Source organism: Sciurus vulgaris, assembly GCF_902686455.1.
Source record: "Sciurus vulgaris genome assembly, chromosome: 7".
NCBI classification, from domain to species: Eukaryota; Metazoa; Chordata; class Mammalia; order Rodentia; family Sciuridae; genus Sciurus; species Sciurus vulgaris.
The window spans coordinates 149,056,824-149,077,166 of record NC_136467.1 but is presented as its reverse complement, the minus strand read 5'-3'; the positions used below and the strand labels follow the sequence as shown (position 1 = coordinate 149,077,166).

Here is a 20,343-nt window from a genome sequence, read left to right as displayed (position 1 = left end):
ACACATCCACGTTCTGCCACAAATGTGTTTTCCTGTGCAGGTTGTTTACTGGAGTCCTAGGCCAGAGGTCTGACCACCTAGACCAGATCCGGCCTCCTGCCCCCAAACCAAACAGCAAAGGTAATGGTAAAAAAGCAGGAAAGGAGCTTTATTCAGCACCCATGTCCTCAGCCCTGTCTCCCGGGGATGAAGATGACTTGGAGGTTTTATGGAGGGGAGACTGAGGGCAGGCGCTGGGGGTTTGCAGGGCTGGAGGCTTTTTACCGCAGCCAAAGCAGGTGGTCTCCTGCATGCTCTGTCCATCACCATCTCAGGGCTGGTCAGGCAGAGCTTGTCCCAGATAAGAAACTTGCTGTTTCCTGGAGGGTGGCTTCCGCTCATCACAAGATGTTTATCAGATCAGACCTTGTTCCTGGAATCCAAGGTGACCTGGAGCAAAGCAGATGGATGCAAAATGGAGGCAGAGATGCCAAGACTTTAATCCTCAGAAATGGAGAATCCAAGTCCTTGTTACAAGGTCACTCTTAACCATAAAGTTGCCAATAGTGACTCCTGAGTCACAGAGCTTTTTATAGTTTTTATTACTTAAAATGATTTCTGGACTGGAGATGCTGTTTAGCACTTGTCTAGCATGCATAAGACCCTGGGTTCCACCCCCCAATACCAAAGAAAAAAGAAGAAAAGAAAAAATTCTGCTGTACTTGCTAGTAAAATATCTGGGATAAGCCTTTGATCATTTGAAGAGTCATTTCCAACTCAAGTTTTATTTCAGTAGTTGCAAAATATGAAAAAAAAAAAAAAGTTCTATATTCTATGTAAGGCAGAAATGTGTATATTGAATTCCTCCTTGCCTTCATTTCTGAGGTTCTGGTGCTCAGGGATTTTTGTGAAACCCTTATTTGACCCAGGATAGTGATCTTTTGTGATTGGCTTCTTTCACTTACCATAATGAACCAGGGTTCATCCACATTATAGCTTCATTCATTTTCTTTCAGACTTCTGTGTGTGTGTGTGTGTGTGTGTGTGTGTGTGTGTGTACACGCATGTGTGCAGTGCTGGGGATTGGACCCAAGTCTTGTGCATGCTCAGTAAAGATTCCACCACTGAGCTACATCCCCATCCAAGACTTCATTCTTTTTGTGGTCAGCTTCTGGTCCACTGTGTGTATTTAGGTCTTTATTCATTTGATGGACACTTGGATTGTTTCTGCATTTTGGCTTTTGTTAATAATACTGCTTTGGAAATTCATGTATCAGTTTTTATGTGGACATATACTTTCATTTCTCTTGTGTTAAACTTGTTTAACTTTTTTAATCTGCCAAGTATGATGTGTATATTTATGCTATTTTGTGCTAATAGGTGGCAGTTATTGAAATTCTAACTGCCATTTTGTTTGAATGAACTCTGGCTCATTTTTTGCCTCTTGAATTTGCTTTATCTGTTAGTGACTTTTTAGTGACTTTCCTTTTGGGACTTAGCTATGTTTTGTGGGAAATATGCTTTCTTTGAACTTTTTCAATGGAAATCTCTTGCTAATGGCAGAGAGAAAGCTGTCCAGTCTTTCACTTGCTGGTTTGTGCCCTTCTTTGTTATAAATAAATAGTAACATTTAGGTTTTTTAGCCATTTACAAAGCAACTTTCCTTTAGTGAGATCATGTAACCCTCCTTATGGTCCTGTGAGATCTGCTCAGGTTGCTGTTTTCTAGACACTAAATTCATGATCCAATTGATTTCCTTTTAAAAGAGTAATTGGTACTTACCTGTGACCCAAGAGGATTGCTTCAGGTACAGAGAAGGTGTATTAGTCACAAAAAAGAAAGCTTATTATCCTCAGCTAGTAATTTTCAAACTGTAGCCTGCATCAAAATCACCCTTAGGGCTTGTCAGAATGCACACTCCTGGGTATAAATGAAGTTTCTGATTCAGAAGATCTGGGGTTGGCTTCCGATCGGCACTTCTAACTAGTTCCCAAGTGATGGGATTACTGCTGGACGCAGGACCACACTTTGAGAATGATAAGCCTAGACAACTAAATGTACGTGTCCTGGATTATTGCATGGCCAGAACTTGTCAGAACGTAGTGTATGGGTCTGATTCAGTTGGCAGAGGGGCTTCTGAGATGATCTAAATAGGTCCCAGGTCATCCGATGGCACTCTGAGTACCAGGTTATGGAAGACGGGGCTTGGAACTGGGGTGCAGCTCAGTGATGGAGCCCTTGGTGTTATGCGCAAGGTCCTGGGTTGAACTCCCAGCACCAAAAAAAAAAAAAAAAAAAAAAAAAAAAATAGCCAGATGCTCTTCTCTCCTTGGGTAGTTCTTTGTTTTTCTACAACCATATGGTCCAAAATAAATGAATAAATGTGGGCACATTGGTGCATACCTATAATCGTAATGACTTGGGAAGCTAAAGTAGGAGGATCACAAGTTTGAGACCAGCCTTAGAAATTTAGTGAGACCCCAAGCAACTTAATGAGACCCTGTTTCAAAATAAAAAGGGTTGGGATGTAGCTCAGTGGTAAAGCACCCCTGCGTTCAATCCCCAGTACTACTACTGCTACTCCTACTACTCCTACTAATGATAATAATAAATGAATAAGAAAAAAAGAGTTTTAACTGTAATATTTGTAGTAAGTTAAAATCACCTGATGTTATCTTTTAAATGTGTCTCCAAGTTCTTAAATACCTATGTTGCACACATAGGTTCTGAGATTGAATACAGTATTTTCTTACTGAATTTTAAATTCAGTCTTTTAAATTAATGGAGTTACGCTGGGGGAGGAGGTGGGCGGTGGCACACATCTGTAATCCTAGCAACTTGGGAGGCTGAGGCAGGAGGGTCACAAATTCAAGATCACACGTATCAACTTAGTGAGACCCTGAACAACTTAGTGAGACCCTGTCTCAAAATTGAAAGGGCTGGGGATGTAACTCAGTGGTAGAGCACCCCTGGGTTCGATCTTCAGTAACACAAAAAAACAAAACACACACACAAAAAAAAAAAAAGAAAGAAAGAAAGAAAGAAAAGAAAAACAGAAGGAAAAATTAATGGAGTTACATTTTGTTTTTCTTTGATTCTTGGCAAATTAATGGAGAGTTGATTGCACTGACCTTAAGTTCTTGTTGTACTGCTTGTTCTCCATATTTTATACACAGAAGAAAATTATTGTTTTATGAAAGCAAAATGGATATTCTGTAAGCTAATTTTTCCTTTTCTCTCGGCAGATCACTGACAACCTTAGGGCTGGTTATATCATCACTGGCAGACCAGGCTGCTGGCAAGGGTAAAAACAAATTTGTGCCTTATCGAGATTCAGTCCTCACTTGGCTTCTTAAGGTAATCCATCACTCTGGTGTTCTTCTCCACCTAAAAATTGTCAGTTTCAGCAGGGTGCAGTGGTGGATGCCTCTGATCCCAAAGACTTAGGAAACTGAGGCAGGAAGATCGCAAGTTCGAGGCCAGTGTCAGCAATTTAGTGAGACCCTGTCTCAAAATAAAATATAAAAAGGGCTGGGGATTTAACTCAGTAGTAGAGCACCCCTGGGTTCAATCCCCAGTACCAAAAAAAATCAAAAATAAAAATAAAATTGGCTATTTCAGATGTGAGAGCTGAAAGATGTGGGCAGAGCTAACCAAATATACATGGATCTATTGGGGGCAGCACTGTGTCCTAGGATTGCAGGAACACTACTCTCTTGCTTTTTATTCTATTATAATGTTATTTGACAGGCATTATTCATTGCTATGGATATAAGGAGGTCACATTTTATCTTGTCATAAAAATTATTTGTGAAATGCAGACACATTTCCCCATAACATTTTCATTGAGAATAATATCGTGGCCACGCTTGGTGGCACGTGCTTATAATTCCAATTACTTGGGAGGCTGTGATAGGAAGATCTGGCACAAGCTCTTAGCCAGCCTGGGCAATTTAGTGAGACCTTATCTCAAAATAAAAAGGGCTAAGAGTCTAGCTCACTAGAATAGTGCTTGCCTAATATGTGCCAGGCCCTGAGTTTAATCCCTAGTCCTATATAAAAAACAGAATAATATCACAGATGCAGATTTATTGCTTTCATCAAATGTGTTGTACCTGAAATGGGCTTCCCTAATACGCTATTTGAAATGCTTTGCAGGACAATTTGGGGGGCAATAGCCAGACTTCCATGATCGCCACCATCAGCCCTGCAGCAGACAACTATGAGGAGACCCTCTCCACGTTAAGATATGCAGATCGAGCCAAACGGATTGTGAACCATGCCGTGGTGAATGAGGACCCCAATGCCAAAGTCATCCGAGAACTGCGGGAGGAAGTGGAGAAGCTACGGGAGCAGCTCTCCCAGGCCGAGGTAAAGTCAGGCAGATGCTCCGTTTCCGAGGTCCCCTGGGGGTGAATCACCTGGTGAGGACGTGCTTGCTTGCAGTTCTGGGTCAGCAACATGTGACTCGACGTTTCAGTATTTATTGGCATCTACGCTGTGCTGAGCATTATGAGACCAAACATGACTTTGGTCCTAGCAACGCGCAGTCCCAGAGACAAACGGTCCTTCCTGCCACTTCCTAGTTGTTTCCTCCAGTAAATGGGTTGGACCTTGTACTTCAGTGTGACATCCTGAGAACGAGTGTGGTGTTTCCCTAACATCGGATGGAGACTGTGTTTCCGCAGGCCCAGGCAATTTTCGAAGAAGTTGGGTATTAACTCCATGTTGAGTCAGGCAGATAGCGTGACTGTGGATAATGAAGCATTGGGAAGAATTCCAGAATCTTTCTTTTCTTTCTTTTTTTCCTTTTTCATTTACATCAGCCTCCATCAGGCAACAAATCAGTATTTTTGCACTGTTACCATATTCCTTGCCTTTTCCCAATCCTGAATAACCACGTATTCTTACATAGGTGCCGCTCTTTGCAGATTGCTGGGTGAGGCATTGTCTCATTTGCAAAGGGCGAGACAGAGCCCAAGGGCTGTATCTGAAGTCACAAGCTTCCTCGGGCCAGGGCTCGAGTGTACACCTGACACATTTCTTCATGCCACGGTCTTCTGACCCCACTGTAGTTGGAATTGAAGGAGGAGTGTGATAGCCATCATTTATTGATTGCTTATGTGCCGGGTACTCTTTAAATACTCTTTATCTGTCAGCATAATTTAATTAAAAAGTAATCAGCAAGAGACAAAACAGACACAGAGATTGGTGACCTTGGCCTTGCATTGTAAGTCTTTACTGCCTGTTCTTCGTCCAGTCTGTTGGCTCTTAAAGTATAGGAAGCCTGTGCTTTATTAATTTTTTCATCCTTAACGCCTCATCCCACTGGAAAGCATTCAGCATGATGATGCCTCACCCATAGTGAGGGCCCAGGAAATGCTGCTAGTTTATGTTATATCATAAAGCATGATTGCTTTATTGATGCCAAGAAGGGTTAGCGAGACACCAGAAAAATCAAAAAGCTGATGAAGTTTAAAAAGAGTCATGATCCCAGGAGGCACGTATATTGGTTCTGAAATTTGTTTAGAGGCAGAGTTGCTACTTCTTGCCTCTTGTTTCTGGATTTGGATTTCCACCGTGACCATATTATCTAGGCCAGATAGCTAGAGCAGTGCCTGGTCAAGGGAAAGAGAAGAGGAGCCACCTGGGTCCACCTGGAATTTCCTGGGAGTCCCTCTGTCTCCAGCACTGAAAGTCCCCGAGGCCCTGGTGGTACCTGGAGACTCGGCTTGCTCAGCTAGCAGGCCAGCTCCAGCCCAGTTTCTAGAATAAGCTTCGCCATTGTTCTTGTTCATAGGGCTGTGCTCTGTAGAGCTCACGATGCCACAGGGTGTCAAAGCAAACCTTTGCCAAGCAAAGCCCCCAACATTTTCAAGCTGCAAATATCTCTATTTGGACCCCTTAATGATTCTTACTGAACAAATCCAAAGGGAAGCTTCTGCTCTTTTAATCGGATATCCTCCTTCCAGGCGAATCATAAATAGGCAAAAATGTACATTACCATCCATGGAGAAAAGTAGCGTAAAGGGCCCAGATTCAAATTTTAAAATAAATGGGAAGAATCATCACTTTTCCTAGTCAATTTAGGTAACTGGAGTTTGTTTATTGGTGGTATGTGTTGCTCTCTGTCTTAATGAAAAAGAAATTGAAGTAACCTTTTTTATTCCAAAGATGAATGTTAGCATCTTTTAGGTCTTTAAGTGTGAAATTTAAGTAAGACAGATAAAATGACTCTTTGGGGGAGTGTGGTTTTGGGGATGGAACCCAGGGCTTCGTGCATGCGAGGCAAGCACTCCGCCACAGAGCTGCGCCCTCTGCCCTAAGGTGACGCTTGTGATCTGTCCCATTTTCATTGAGAACACTGGTGTTTCTTCTTTTCCTTGAAGCGGGGGCAGTCCGGCCTCTTAGATTCCATGTCATTAACAGAGGCCTAAGCCCCACCCTGAGAGTGCGAAACTTCATTGCTTCTAACAGACTGCTGGTCCCTGCTCAGCAGGACGTAAGGACCCCATCGTGTGTGTCTTGTACAGAGTGCGGGAAGGCTTTGGAAAGTCACATGTTTCTGCTTTTACTTGAAAGGCCATGAAGGCTCCTGAACTGAAGGAGAAGCTTGAAGAGTCTGAAAAGCTGATCAAAGAACTAACGGTGACGTGGGAAGAGAAGCTGAGGAAGACGGAGGAGATTGCACAGGTAGCCTGCTCACTCAGGCCTCTCAGACCTGGTTCTCTCAGTGGATTTGTTGTCTTCTGGGCAGCCACTTGCTGTCCTCAGTCCTAAGGGTCTCTCTGCTCAGCTAGAGGCCACGGAGCTCAGCTGGACACCAGCTCCACGTCTCCCATCCATCCAGCGTGGTCCCACCGGCCAGAAGTGTTGGGGCTGCCCCTGAGCAGACCGGGCTTCACACTCTCCTCACCCCTCCAGGGCCTGCCCTCGGCCTTTGGGATCACCCGGCGAAGCATGAGACAGAGGGCCCTTATGGGGACTCTCAGTTTATAATACGTAGAACAGTAATTTGTTCAGTGCATTTGATTCTTTGGGCTTATTAGAAAATGCTCTATGATGTCACCCCAGCAGCTTGGGAGGCTGAGACAGGAGGATGGCAAGTTCAAGGCCAGCCTGGGCAACTTAGCAAGACCCTGTCTCAAAGTAAAATTTTAAAAAGGGTTGTGGGTTTAACTCAATGCCCCATAGTTAAATCCCCAGTACCACCAAAAAGAAAGAAAGAAAAAAAAAATGCTGAAGGAACTTTACTTGAAATATAAAGCAGGGACTAATTCTGCCAAGTGCGTATGCTGTGAAATCTATACTGTTCATTTCATGGACATTTTTAATCCTACTAACCATGCAGAAATATTGAACTATTCCAATGAAGTAGCTTAAAAACAGTTACTGGAACCCAGTCCAACCTGTGCTTATGCTTCTTATAGATAAAATTCACATGCACATACACACACACACACACACACACACACACACACACACACACACTCTCCCTGTCCCCCTGACACTGCTTCATGTGTCCCCATAGCACTTAACTCCACTGGGAATTCTGTTTATCACTTGTCTGGTTTTTATAGCCTGTCTCTGAAATATTTGTTTCCAGGAAAGGAGGGGCTTTTCTGTAGCCACTGCTGCATTCCCAGCCCTGGATCAATACCTACCACTTTGTAAAGTTTATAAAATAACTATTAACTGAATTAGTGAATGAGTGAATTCAGACCTTCAACCACAAGGTCCCACCCTGCTGTTCCACTGTCTTCTCTGCTTTTCCCTGTGCACCAGGGTTTCTTGGCCCCCGAGGCCAGCACTGTGCCAGAGTCTGTACCGTGCTTCCCTACACCCATCTTCCTCTTGCTGCTCCCCCATTTCCTCCTGTTGAAATTCTTCTCGTGCTTCAGGAACTTCCTGCAGCCTTTCCTGAGCCTCTGGACCCACCACAGTCTCCTTCCCGAGGGCACAGTGCACTCCTCTTCTAGATTCGGCTGTGTGGTTTTGTCCCCTCTGCCAGGATTTTACCTCCTTCGTGGCTGAGATGGTGTCTGGTTCACCCTGGGTGCCCCATGGCACTGACCCAAGATGGCACACCATGCAGGCTCTTGGTAAACTTGGTTCAGTGGAGTAGAATGTGTCATCTCATTGGCACTGTCCCCAGAAACAGTGACTTACTCTTTCCATGGATACGTCTTGTGATACAGCAACAAATAGTCTTCCCTGCTTTTGTCTTTTTTTTTTTTTTTTTTAATGGCCAGGAGCGACAACGGCAGCTGGAGAGTATGGGCATTTCCCTGGAGACGTCTGGCATCAAGGTGGGAGATGACAAGTGCTACCTAGTCAACCTGAACGCAGACCCTGCTCTCAACGAGCTTCTGGTTTATTATTTAAAGGTGAGAGTCTTTGAATCATCCACGGATAGCTACCGGTTGAACCTGGACGCCTACCTCTGTGATTTTGCCTTTGTATCCAGCTTAACCCTCATTAGGAGTAAGACAGTGGAACATGTAGTCTGATCACCCTGCGAATGGAAAGTGTCTCTTTGGTTTCACCTGGGACTGGGCAGTTGGGGTGGGGGTCCCCTCCTGTGCAGGTGTCAGATGCCACAAGTGGGCCACTGAGGGTCTCCAGGTGGGCCCCATCTAGGAGAAGGACTCAAATGGGAGGTGACAAGGATTCTGAGAATATCGGGGTCCTGCCACAGAGATCCTGAGGAGGCTTGGAGGCTCTCAGGCTTCTGAGTGATTCTAAGGAGATCTCAAGACCAACGTGAGCCTGAAGTCCAGACCCTAGTTCTACAGTAGATAGCAAAGGGCGTCCAGGTCTCTCTTCTCTAAACCTTCAGCCTCAGGAAAAGACTTTTGGTCCTGTAGTCAGCCGTTAAGTGTGGCCCCCTGGAGTTGGCACCTTGGCTTCCGAATGTACACTGACCATGTTGGACAGGTTTTTGTGGTTATTCTCAAACTGCCTGACTTTGGAACCCAATTGGAATGTTTAAAAGTGTCAAGAACTCCGTAGGTTTTATCTGTGTTTATTGCATTAGACATTAAAACTGAGGACATTTTCAAAAGACAAATGTAACAAATGAAACAGCGGCTAGTCTCCAGAGCCACATCACCACCCATCGGGTGGCCTCCAAAGACTCCAGTGTCTGTGTGTGATGAATGAGAGAGCAGAGGAAATAACCAGTATTTTTAATAAAGTGGTTTTGGGTTCGTGGACCTCCCTAAAGGTTCTCATGAGCATGCCTTTAGAACTGCTGGCTTATTCGGCTTAGTAAGAAATAGGAAATCTGTTTGAAACAGGCCCCCCAGTGACCAGGACATTCAGCTGACCATTGAGCACACTCCAAATTACATAGTATGTAAATATATGTGGCAGCACTGAAGTAACTCTCGAGGCTTGAGCCCCTGGGGCCTGGAAGGCAACACACTCACACGGTCCACATGCCTGAATCTCGAAGTGCAGAGGGATTCCCTGCTTGCGAAGGGCTAGGCAGGTACTTTGTTAAGGGTTCTGATCTGCCGAGTGAATCTGTGAAGTACAGTGGATAGTAAGCTAGCACTGCAGCAAGCACCTTCCAGAGATAAATATGGTAAATAACCTCTGACTTAATGAGCCTCTACTGGCAGATTTAGGATCTGTTTATTTAGGAAATGATTAAGGGGTAAGGAATTACTTCTGATCTTTTAATTCTGAAAAGCCAAGACCTTCACTTTTCTGTTGTGTAGGGAAGTGTTATTGTGCTAGTCAGCTTTTCCCTACTGTGACAGAATACCTGACAAAAACAACTTGGGGAAGGAACATTTATCTTGGCCCTTGGTTTCGGAGGCTTCATGATTACTTGGCCCCTTTGACTCTGGGCCTGTGGTGAGGCAGGTGCATCATGGCAGAGAGCACATGGGTCAGTGAAGCTGCTTGGCTGGTGGTGACCTGGAAGCAGAAGCAGGAGGCAGGGTCCCAACATATCCTTCAAGGGCATGTTCCCAGTCACGTGCTTCCTCCAACTAGACCGCACTTCCTCAAATCTCCACCACCTCCCAGTCATGTCTCCAGCTGAAGACCAAGGTCTTGACCCATGAGTCTGGGGGGTAAGACCAGATCCAAACTATAACAATGATCATAATGATTAAATAATTTGTAGAGCAGCTGAAAAAATTGCCGTATGAATGAACAGTGACTGAATCTCCAGTAGTTCCAATTCTGGTGTGACTGAGGTTCAGGGTTCTTAAAACACTCCCCTGTACATTGTATAACTCATGACCTGCAATACTCTGTATCATATTCATATTAGAAAAACAGCTATTTCTATCATTTCATTTGTTTATTTTTTTGGGGGGGGCTGGGTATCAGGGATTGAACTCAGGGGCACTCAACCACTGAGCCACATTCCCAGCCCCATTTTGTATTTTATTTAGAGTCAGGGTCTTGCTGAGTTGCTTAGGGCCTGGCTAAGTTGCTGAGGCTGGCTTTGAACTCATGATCCTCCTGCCTCAGCCTCCCGAGCTGCTGGGATGACAGGGGTGCACCCCCGCACCTGGTTGTTTGTGTCGTTTTAAATGTTACATACGTGTGCAGCTCAGTGGTAGAGCTCATGCTTACATGGGTTCCATTCCCAGGATCAATGAAAGAGCAAAAGTCATATATAAAGATATGACTTTCCATAAACTGCTTTTTAGTGATTTTAAAATTTATTTAGCTGTTTTCAAAACACTCTCACTGTGAATGCAGACATCTTAACAGAATTTTACCCAGGAGTCACACAGGTCAAATAGATGTTATCCTAGTTCTTTGCCCCAATAAAAAGGAGAGGAAACTGGGGCCCAGAGGAAGAAGTGGCTCATGATCACTTACACAGTAATAAATAAATTAGAACTGGGACTCATTATTCTGCTCTCAAGTCCAATCTCCTTATGTTTTAAAACAGTGCACGATCACTATAGACCAGACATTTTCTTTTGTGATGTTTAAAGATTTTTTAACTATAATGTGTTCAGGTGAGCTTTGGACCTCCGACGCTTCAGGTACCTTGGGTGGTGTGGTTGATATCATTTGTTCATTTAATGTCATACGTAGGCTGTTGGGCTATTGACGGTGGTCGTGATGCATTTTTGCTGGGTCACTTCTTAGAGTGGGGCTTTCATGTTCCTGTGCTGTGCCAACAGGATCACACCAGGGTGGGAGCAGACACCTCCCAGGACATCCAGCTCTTCGGGATAGGCATTCAGCCTGAGCACTGTGAGATCGACATCGCCCCCGATGGAGATGTCACTCTGACTCCAAAAGAAAATGCGAGGTAAGGGGTCACAGCGACGGCTTTTCTGTGGCCTTCTTTCCAGGGGAAGGCCACCTCTCATTTATCAGAGCTAAGGACGCCGGGTCCTCAGGCTTTGCTTTCCGTTTGCGGAAATGGGAGCAGTTGTCCTTGAAGAGCGCCAGTTCTGTGATTGTCAAGGTGTCCTCAGTCACCAGAGTTGAAATCGTTCTATGAAGGAGTGGTTCCTTGCCTGTGTGAATTCCAGCTCTACTTATTTCACAACCCTGAGCCTTCGAGGCCTCGAAAGAACAGGACTCAGGCCATGAGACCATATGTAAGGAGGAACTCATTAGAAAATTAAACTCAAAATACTGTCCCTTATTTTTCGTCATCAGACTTCACCCGATGGTCCTTGACAGATTGACTGTAATTAATTATCCCTTCCTCTAAGTTTTTATTTTGTTTTTGTATTACCAGGAAAGCTTTTTGTTGTGAGCTATTCCTTCAGTGGATGATTTTGGTTTTTGCAAATGTTGACCAACTATCCACCAGCGATGCTCTCTTCTCCGCTGGGAGTGCCTCGCGTCAGACTCTTGCTCTCCAAGGGCTGTTGGCAGCCCATGGCCATTGGATTGTGCTTTTCTACAACAAATTCCCGTTGTTCCTTCTTCACTTGGTCCTTGGAATACATCTCCTAAGAAAGATCCCCCCGTTGTCTCTCTGAGTGCCAGGCTGGGTCTCGCTCTCTGCTCTCTGACCTTGTCCTCTGCCCCTTCAGGTCCTGTGTGAACGGCGCTCTGGTGTGCAGTGCCACTCAGCTGTGGCACGGTGACAGAATCCTGTGGGGAAACAACCACTTTTTTAGGTAACGATCTTCCTCTCTAGTATTTCGAGACGCTCTTTCTCTTGTCTGTGTAAGTCTCAAACAAGTTGACTTTCTCTGATGGTGAAACACCCACAGAATTAACTTACCTAAGAGGAAACGGCGAGACTGGCTGAAAGACTTGGAGAAAGAAACGAGCCCGGCCGAGCATGACCTGGACGCGGCCAGCGAGGCCTCCTCGGAGCCCGACTACAACTACGAGTTCGCCCAGATGGAAGTCATCATGAAGACCCTGAACAGCAACGGTGAGCCCATCCCCGCTCCAGCGCCCGGCCTTCCTCCTCGGCGTGGTTCAGGGAGGAGCTCGACGCGTCCAGTGTCCTTCTCAGGTTTAGGTCAACACAACGGCCCGTCCTGACACGGGAGGCGATGGTGGAAAGGTCAGGATGGTCTCCTGCCTCAGGTCCGACCAGAAAGCCGGTGGTCCCTTGTTGCCCAGCAGATCGTGACAACCTATTTCTGGTCCGCGGGTACTTACTAAATGACTTTGGCAGCCTCACTTAGCAAAATTGCCCGCTACTGAGCCTTTTGTTTCTCAATTCTTGAGAGTGTGAAAATTCCCAAGAAAATAGGAATCCAGGAATTTTGAATAGAATCCAATGGGGAGATGAAAGTTACAGCGTTTTACTGTAAACTCAGCTGGAAACTGTATCCCCCAAAGACTGGTTTAATAAATAAGGACAAGTAACCTCATTATAAGTGATAGTGAAAGTGAAGCGTTAATGGGTTCTGTTGACCTGCACCCCCATCTGCCTCGGTTCTCTGAAGAAGGCTCTCTCCTTACAACAATGCTGCCGGGTCCTTCTTTCCAGAAGGTTTTCCATGTTCATGTAAAGCTTCTCCTCTGTGTCCTAAGGACAGGTGCCTTTCCTCTCTTCCTCCGTGCTTGTACACACCTGTGTGCGTCCAGTAAAACACTCCAGTGGCTTCCCTAGCCTGCTGATTTATAAATCTGCCCCTTCTTCCTGTCTCCTGGTTTTCCAGTTCCCAGATCTGGGGCCTGGGACACCAGACAGGAAAGTTTCCCTGTTGCCAGGCATAAGAAGCATTTCTGGGACTAGAACTGATTCCAAGCATAACCGTTAGGCGACATTCGGGAGCACCTGAGGAATCCGTTTGTGGTTGTGGCCCAGTCTCCCTCTCCCCCTCTCCTGGGGCACCTAAGAAAGCTCAGTCTAGCTTGAGCCGGGGGACCTCCAGGACCCTGACCCAGGGAGCCTCTTCCCGATAGGACGCTGGGCGGCACTGTTTTCCACAGCGGACCTCCCCCTGAAATAGTGACTGTGTCCGTCTCCGAAGAAGCCTCTGGAGGAGTTTGGGCACGGCCGGAGAACTGTCGTCAGATCTCTGGCATGTGGAATTGGTGATTCTGTTGAACGACTCAAGATTGTGACCTTTTTATTCATCCTTCTTTATGGATGTTTAGCCTCAGGGACCCTTTTTTAAATTATAAATATGAGTTCTAAAGAAAAGATCAGACCGAAGAAATAAGCGTCATAAATTTATATAAAGAGCATAAAATTACAAAAAAAAAAAAAAAAAAAAAGTGGAGTAAAGAAATAGTTTTAGAAGTTCAGTGATTTTTTTTTTTTTTTTTTTTTATCCTCTGAGCATTAGGCATTTAGATGAGCCCCTGGGCTTTCTGCCCTGCAGTGCAGGCAGACCAGGGCTAGAAAGCAAGCTTCCGCCCACCCCCACTGCCCACCGAGAGGGAGGAATCCTAGAAGACATTCCAAAGTGCTGTTCCGTCCTCAGAGTCACATTAGTGAGTCATTGAACCACACGCCCAAGCAGCAAGTCTTTATTTTTTGGATATGGGAGGTGGCTGGATGGGACGGGAGGGTGTGGACTCCCAGCTCCAGGTAGAGGCACGCCCACTCGGGGAGAGTTCATTTCGTCTGATGAGGTTGTAGAATTTTGGATGTCTCTTCTTTAACCCTCCAGAGGACTCCGTGGTATCAGTATTTGTCCATCCCAGATCACAGATTTCTGATTTTATCCAACTGCTCCCTTCTCATCACAGAGAACCCCCAAGGAGCCAGTGAGAACTTAGTGAGCGTTCCTCGATCCCTCCCGCCCTCAGCCAGCCTGCCACTCATCCCTGGCCTGGCTCGGATTTGCATCTCAGATCAGGCCCTGCTCTCTGGTGTAGTTTCGCCTATGTACAAGCGCTGTCCCCTCCACCATGTCCAGTTCCACTGGTCAGTGGAGCTCACCTCTGGGGCACACCCACACACACTGGTGCAAGTGCCACAGGGCTGGTGGCCCCACCGCGTTCACAGCGTTCCACTCTGCTGCTAGGTGGCTTCCCGATAGTCAGCCTGTCTGCCTGGTGGTCGTCCCCCTGGTGGTCCTATCTGAAGATTCTCTTCCCTCTCATGTGGTTCCAGACGAAGCTCCTGCACAAACAATGGGACAGAGGTTTTTAGCTGGCTGGCCTCAGCATGCAGGAGCTTGGCTGGTTTTAGCAGTGCTGCTGTTTGTGCGTGTGCTGCTGCTTTGGCAAAATCTGGTTGATGTCAGGAAGAAGCTGGGGTTTTCTGCCTGACAGAGGTGCTTTGTTTTCTCTCTCCCTGCCCCCTCAGTGGTTTTGGGGATGGAACCTAGACCTGTCACATGCTAGGCAAGCACTCTACCTCTGAGCTACATCCCCAGCCCTTTTGCAAATTTTTATTTTGAAACACAGGCTCACTAAGTTGCTGAGGCTGGTCTTGAACCTGCCATTCTCCTGCCTCAGCCTCCTGAGCTGCTGGGATTATAGATGTGCCTCACCCAGACTGGTTATGTACTCAGTTCTTGACTGGAAAATGTTCTTTTCAATTATGTCCTGCCCATCTCTGACCCAGCTCCATTGGCTTATCAGTGGTTACAGTTCGATGACTGTTCTTACAGTCAAGAGCACAGAAAAGGTTGAGTGGTTTGCTGCTGTCGCTGGCGGCTTTATCACTGGAGCACAACAGGCCGGACAGTGGTGCTTCCAGATGCATTCTCACCTCCACCGTCCCGGTACACGAGAATAATGCATCTGAGTCTTCAGAGTAAATACTGATCTAAAACCCAATCCACCAATTCAAAGTAAGAGAAAAATCTAATACCCATCCACAATGGTGGCTTATTCCCAAGGGTTCAAAATAGGAATTAAACACTCATCTCCCAATTTCTAGCTAGCTCTAAAGTAAAGAACCTTGGAGGGGTGGCAGAGGTCATTCCACCTAAGATTCAGAGGTTTCTCTTTTCCATGAGGATTACTCCCTTCCCATCCAGGGCTTGGGCCATGTTGGTGCGAGCCATTTCTAATACTTTTTCTTACATAAATACCCTTCCACCAACACCACCACTGCCTCATCCTCTTCCATTCTCTGCAGGATTGACTGGTCTGAGCTCATTTTGTAATTACCTACCAGGGAAAGCATAAGCATGAAGAAGAGATAGCACTGTGTCCCCCAAACACTGTGGTCCGCTCTCTCCTCCTACAAGACTTAGCTCTTTGGTGTCTTGGCCTGACTTGAATTTTAAAACAGTTCTTTCAAGAGGAGCAGAGCAGCCCTGTGGCAGAGTGCTTGCCCAGCATGCACGGGGCGTGGGCTAACAACCCCAGCATCACAAAGAAAATTAAAAAGGGCGAAAGTGACAAGAAAACACAAACCGAATGATCTTCTAATCTTTGATCCAGGCATCAGAGAAGAGGCCAGATGATCTTTGGCTTCTGTTCTGGGCCGTTATCATAGATGCAGATTGCCTTGTTGGTCAGGACAATTGGTTTAAAAGGATGCAGAATAGCGGCAAACTGGTCGATTTGGGGAGAGGGAGTCATCACACATGTCTGTGAGAAAGGGGTTTCTGAGATGGTCTCGGCATTTTAGATGAAACAAAAGCCCAGCCCAGGGGCCTCCAGCAGGACTGCTGTGGTGAGTCTCAGGAGGGTAGACCCAGCGTCCCTGGGGCAAGGCTTCCGAGACCAGCCACTGGGGCTCAGGGAGGACTGGGAAGCCGCCATGATATTGACCTGTGGCCACGGAGCCGCAGTTGTGCTGCATCATGGCACCTGTTGACACAGTTCAAACAGCCTCTGTCACTGGCCTCTGCCTTTGCAAGGAACCTACAGGGGAGATCCCTCTGCCTCAGCCATTTGGGATCATGCCTGTTCTATACCACTGACCAAAAATTGGAAATATGGATTAAATATTCAGCACCTCTTAGTTAAAACCCTGTAGTGCAATTTCTCTACGAAACTCTTCTGCTTCTTAGACAAATGCTGAATTTTAGAATTTTATGTCAGGAAAGAACAGTACTCTTCTTTTTAAGGAATGGAGTACTAATTCTAAGCAAAACATTGTGGGGAAGAATAAGAACTTTATTTACCAAGTTAATACCCCAGCCAATTGGCCACGTACTTCCCTGAAGTTCAAACCGGCTGTTATCACTTATTCATTAGCTCTGTGATGTTAGGTAGCTACTTAAACTTTGTGATTCCCAATTTCCTCATCTTTAAACCAGAATGAAGTCTACCTGTAGGCTTGTCGCAGGGCTTTCAAGGGGTAATTGCATGCAGGGCCGAAGTCCTCTACCTGAGATGTAGCTGGTAAAGTTAATAGTGCCCCTGTGTTTTATTAAAACAACTCACCCATACTGAGTGTATCTTGTGGCTTTAAAAAATAACTTCCTTCTGTTTTGTATTACTTAACCTTCTTTTTTTTAAGATAGCATGTTACCTTTTTCTCCTAACGCTAATATAGAAAATTTGTATAATTTACATGTTTATTTCACAACCTGTTGGGGTATTTTGGAAAAGTCAGCAGCCATAATCAGGTAACACAAAGATCCCTCCTGAGTCACTTTAATTTCCAACTTCTTTCTGGTAAACTGAACTGAGGACTAACGTGTGGGAATACAGCACAAATGTACTGAATACAGGCCAAGGAGTGGATGTACAGGGGAAGTTACGTTCCGGGCAGGTCTAGAAATGATCTCCTCTTGCTCCCATGTCCTTCCTGGAGCCGCTCACTAAGGTGGTGATGGTCTTGCTCTCCCACCTAGGTGGGCTGGCACAGACCCCGTAGGCCACGGGATATCTGTGACTTGGTGCATGTGGTCAGTGCCCTCATCGCACCCAGCTCCTTGGTCTTTGCCGGGGTCAAGTCCTGCCTCACCAGTTATCTTGTTGGACTGGAGTCCCACCTACATCATAGCCACCACCAGTCGCCACATGGCTCCTCTGAGCAAGCTCCATCCGTGTGTGTATCTCCGTGCGCCACGTGTGCGGTGGTGACTCCAGATCTGGATCAACAAGATGGCCGGTGCAGGTTTCCTTAGTTCTGCAAATGAATGACCGTCTTAGATATCACACCTGAGAAATTGCCTGACCAGGGCTGGGGATATAGCTCAGTTGGTAGAGTGCTTGCCTCATAAGCACAAGGCCCTGGGTTCAAATCCACAGCACTGCAAAAAAAAAAAAAAGAAAGAAATTGCCTGACCATATATTCCATCTGTATTTTCAAACATATGCCATGATTTTTAGGTCTCTTTCCCATCTTAGAGAAATTCAAGAGTAATGGGGTTTGTGGTAAAAATCATAAACCCTTTGACATAGCTAAGTCCAAGTTGAATGGGCATAGAAATCAAGCGACGTAAAAATCCTACTATCTGTGGAGTCATCAGAGTCCACAAAGTCCTTCCAGGGGGACCTAGAATCACATGCCCTTCTCACCCACCTGCTGGGAGAAGCTGGCTGATTGTTTAGAAGCCATGAAGGAAGTCAGGTGGTGGATGCGAAGAATGTTTACCTAAGAGGCATTTGTCTGAAATGCTCTTCAAAAAGGAAAGGGAGAGGGTTTCATCTGTGAGCCCTTAGGCATCTCCCAGAAGGGGTTCTGCGGGGCTCGGTCCCCCTGTAATGGTTCTTGCTAGCAGGGCCCTGGCAGGCTGCATGCTTCCTGTCTTGGCTGCCACTCAAGACACTTGCCTGTCCCTTGACTCGCCAGACCCAGTGCAGAACGTGGTCCAGGTCTTGGAGAAGCAGTACCTAGAGGAGAAGAGAAGCGCCTTGGAGGAGCAGCGGCTCATGTACGAGCGGGAGCTGGAGCAGCTGCGTCAGCAGCTCTCGCCTGAGAGGCAGCCCCAGAGCAGCGGCCCCGACCGCTTGTCCTACAGCAGCCAGACGGCCCAGCAGAAGGTGACCCAGTGGGCAGAGGAGAGGTAAGAGCTGGACAGGTGACCCAGGGCCACGGCTGCAGGGGCTGATCAGGCCTGTCGAAGGGGCACAAATCTTGCAAAGAAGGAACCTGTGGCCCATACCTAGTGGGCTGGCCGGTGGCTTTTCCTTTCAGAGACGCCGTCAATCCCAGGTATGTGGGCTGCAGCTCTCCCTGAGAAGGACTCCACCCTTCACCCTTCACCCTTCACCTTTCACCCTTCAGAACAGCCGGGCCAGGGTAGGAGGCCCAGGCACTCAGTGCTGAAAGAGAGCAAGCTGGAATAAGGCTTCAACAAAAAGCAGCTTCTTCCTTTTTTATTTCTTTTACTTTTGGTTTTATTTAAATTTAACTTCACTAAATGTGAATTTTCAAGATGTAAGACTTTAAATGATTATATCAGAACTCTCACAGGAGGTCATGCTGGAAGAAATGATAATAATGACAGCCACCACAGTGAGACAGAACATTGTCACTGACTTCCCTTGTGTTGGTACCACAGTCTAGGCATGGTGCTAATTGTATTTAACACTCCCAACAGCACTGTGCCTAGGAACTATTATTCCTGCCTTTTGTTTGTTTGTTTGTTACCAGAAATTGAACCCAGGGCTGCTTTACCCCAACCCTTCTTAGTTTTTTATTTAGAGACAGGGTCTCACTAAGTTGCTAGGCTGGCCTTGAACTTGCAATCCTCCGGCTTCAGGCTTCTGAGCTGCTGGGATTACAGGCCTGTGCCACCAAACCCGGCTTATTCCTGCCTTGTAAACTGGGCAGTCAGTTTTAATGTCCCACCCACCTAGTAAGTAGAAAAGTAAGAGCTTGAATCCTGGTCTGTCTGCAGTCCTGCTAGTAATGGTGAGCCCTGCGTTATAATAATTAACAACAAAGGTGATCAGGTATCTCTTTCCCAAGAGCTGCCTTACCCACATTTACTGTGAGCTCGTGGCTTTACTCCAAGCAACAGCTGGTTTTTGAAGGTTTGGTGTGATTATACCCATTGGTACCCTTTCTATTCAGTCAAGACTATTGATGGCAAGAAAGGGACCTGATAGAGAAAGTGGATTTTCCTTTAATTACAGCATTTTTCAATTAATTTTTTCACTTCCCTTAAAATTTTTTTTTTTTTTCCCCTCCTGAGTAACAATCCTGTGTTTATTAGCAGGGATAAGAAAGGGGAATGGGGACACCCTCAAGGGAGAGAGTGGGTCCTCTCAGAGTGAGAGGCACTGGGACTTAAATTCTTAAAAAGGATTAGAGAAGCAGATATTTGGGGGAATGTCATTCTGAATGATAAACAGCTGCAGCCTCCGTTTCATCGGGTTTCACTGGGTCAAGAAGTGTGGCTGAGGGCTGGGGATGCAGCTCAGTTGGTAGAGTGCTTGCCTATCAAGCACAAGGCCCTGGGTTCAATCCCCAGCACTGTAAAAAAAAGAACTGTGTCTGATAGGGAGAGGCTGAGCCTCTGTGTTGCAGGCAGAGGATCAAGTGTGTTTAAGAGCTGGCCCATAGGGCTGGGGAGATAGCTCAGTCGGTAGAGTGCTTGCCTTGCAAGCACAAGACCCTGGGTTCGAATCCCAGCACCACAAAAAAAAAAAAAAAAAAAAGCTGGTCCGAGTTGCAGAGAGAGCTTCCAATGTGGTGTATTTCCCCTGTATACATAGGATGTAATCTGCAGCCAGATATGGTAACGTGCAAAATTAAATCATAGCTCTAGACTGAAGAATGGCTTCATTCCATGGTAGGAAATGCAGTGGCTTTATAGTCATTGGTTGATTTGCTTTCTATCTTCTCCACTGGAAAATGTGTTCTGCGTTTTGTTCACTGACATATCTCCAGTGCCTAGAACAATGTGGACCTACGGTCATGTGTTTATTGACATAGCTAGGAAGTGCGTGGTCACCCTGTGGGCAGAGTGCAAGGTCAGCATGATGGTCGTTTAGTGGAGGATGAGACCCCAGCCATGGGGAGTCTTCTGCAGAGAATTTCATGGAGAAAGCAAGATTTCAAGTGAGTTTGGAACTTGGAGTTTGAACAGACAG

General features: G+C 46.1%; 1 protein-coding gene across 1 annotated transcript in view; it reads left to right on the top strand.

The window, feature by feature from the left end:
• Nucleotides 1-20,343, top strand: part of KIF13A (kinesin family member 13A) — a 183,814-nt gene that overhangs the window by 115,539 nt on the left and 47,932 nt on the right. The window contains 8 exon segments of the mRNA XM_079147086.1: nucleotides 3,225-3,336; nucleotides 4,138-4,350; nucleotides 6,562-6,672; nucleotides 8,232-8,366; nucleotides 11,139-11,269; nucleotides 12,009-12,095; nucleotides 12,192-12,358; nucleotides 18,095-18,308. Of these exon segments, the coding sequence (XP_079003212.1) occupies nucleotides 3,225-3,336; nucleotides 4,138-4,350; nucleotides 6,562-6,672; nucleotides 8,232-8,366; nucleotides 11,139-11,269; nucleotides 12,009-12,095; nucleotides 12,192-12,358; nucleotides 18,095-18,308 (1,170 nt within the window).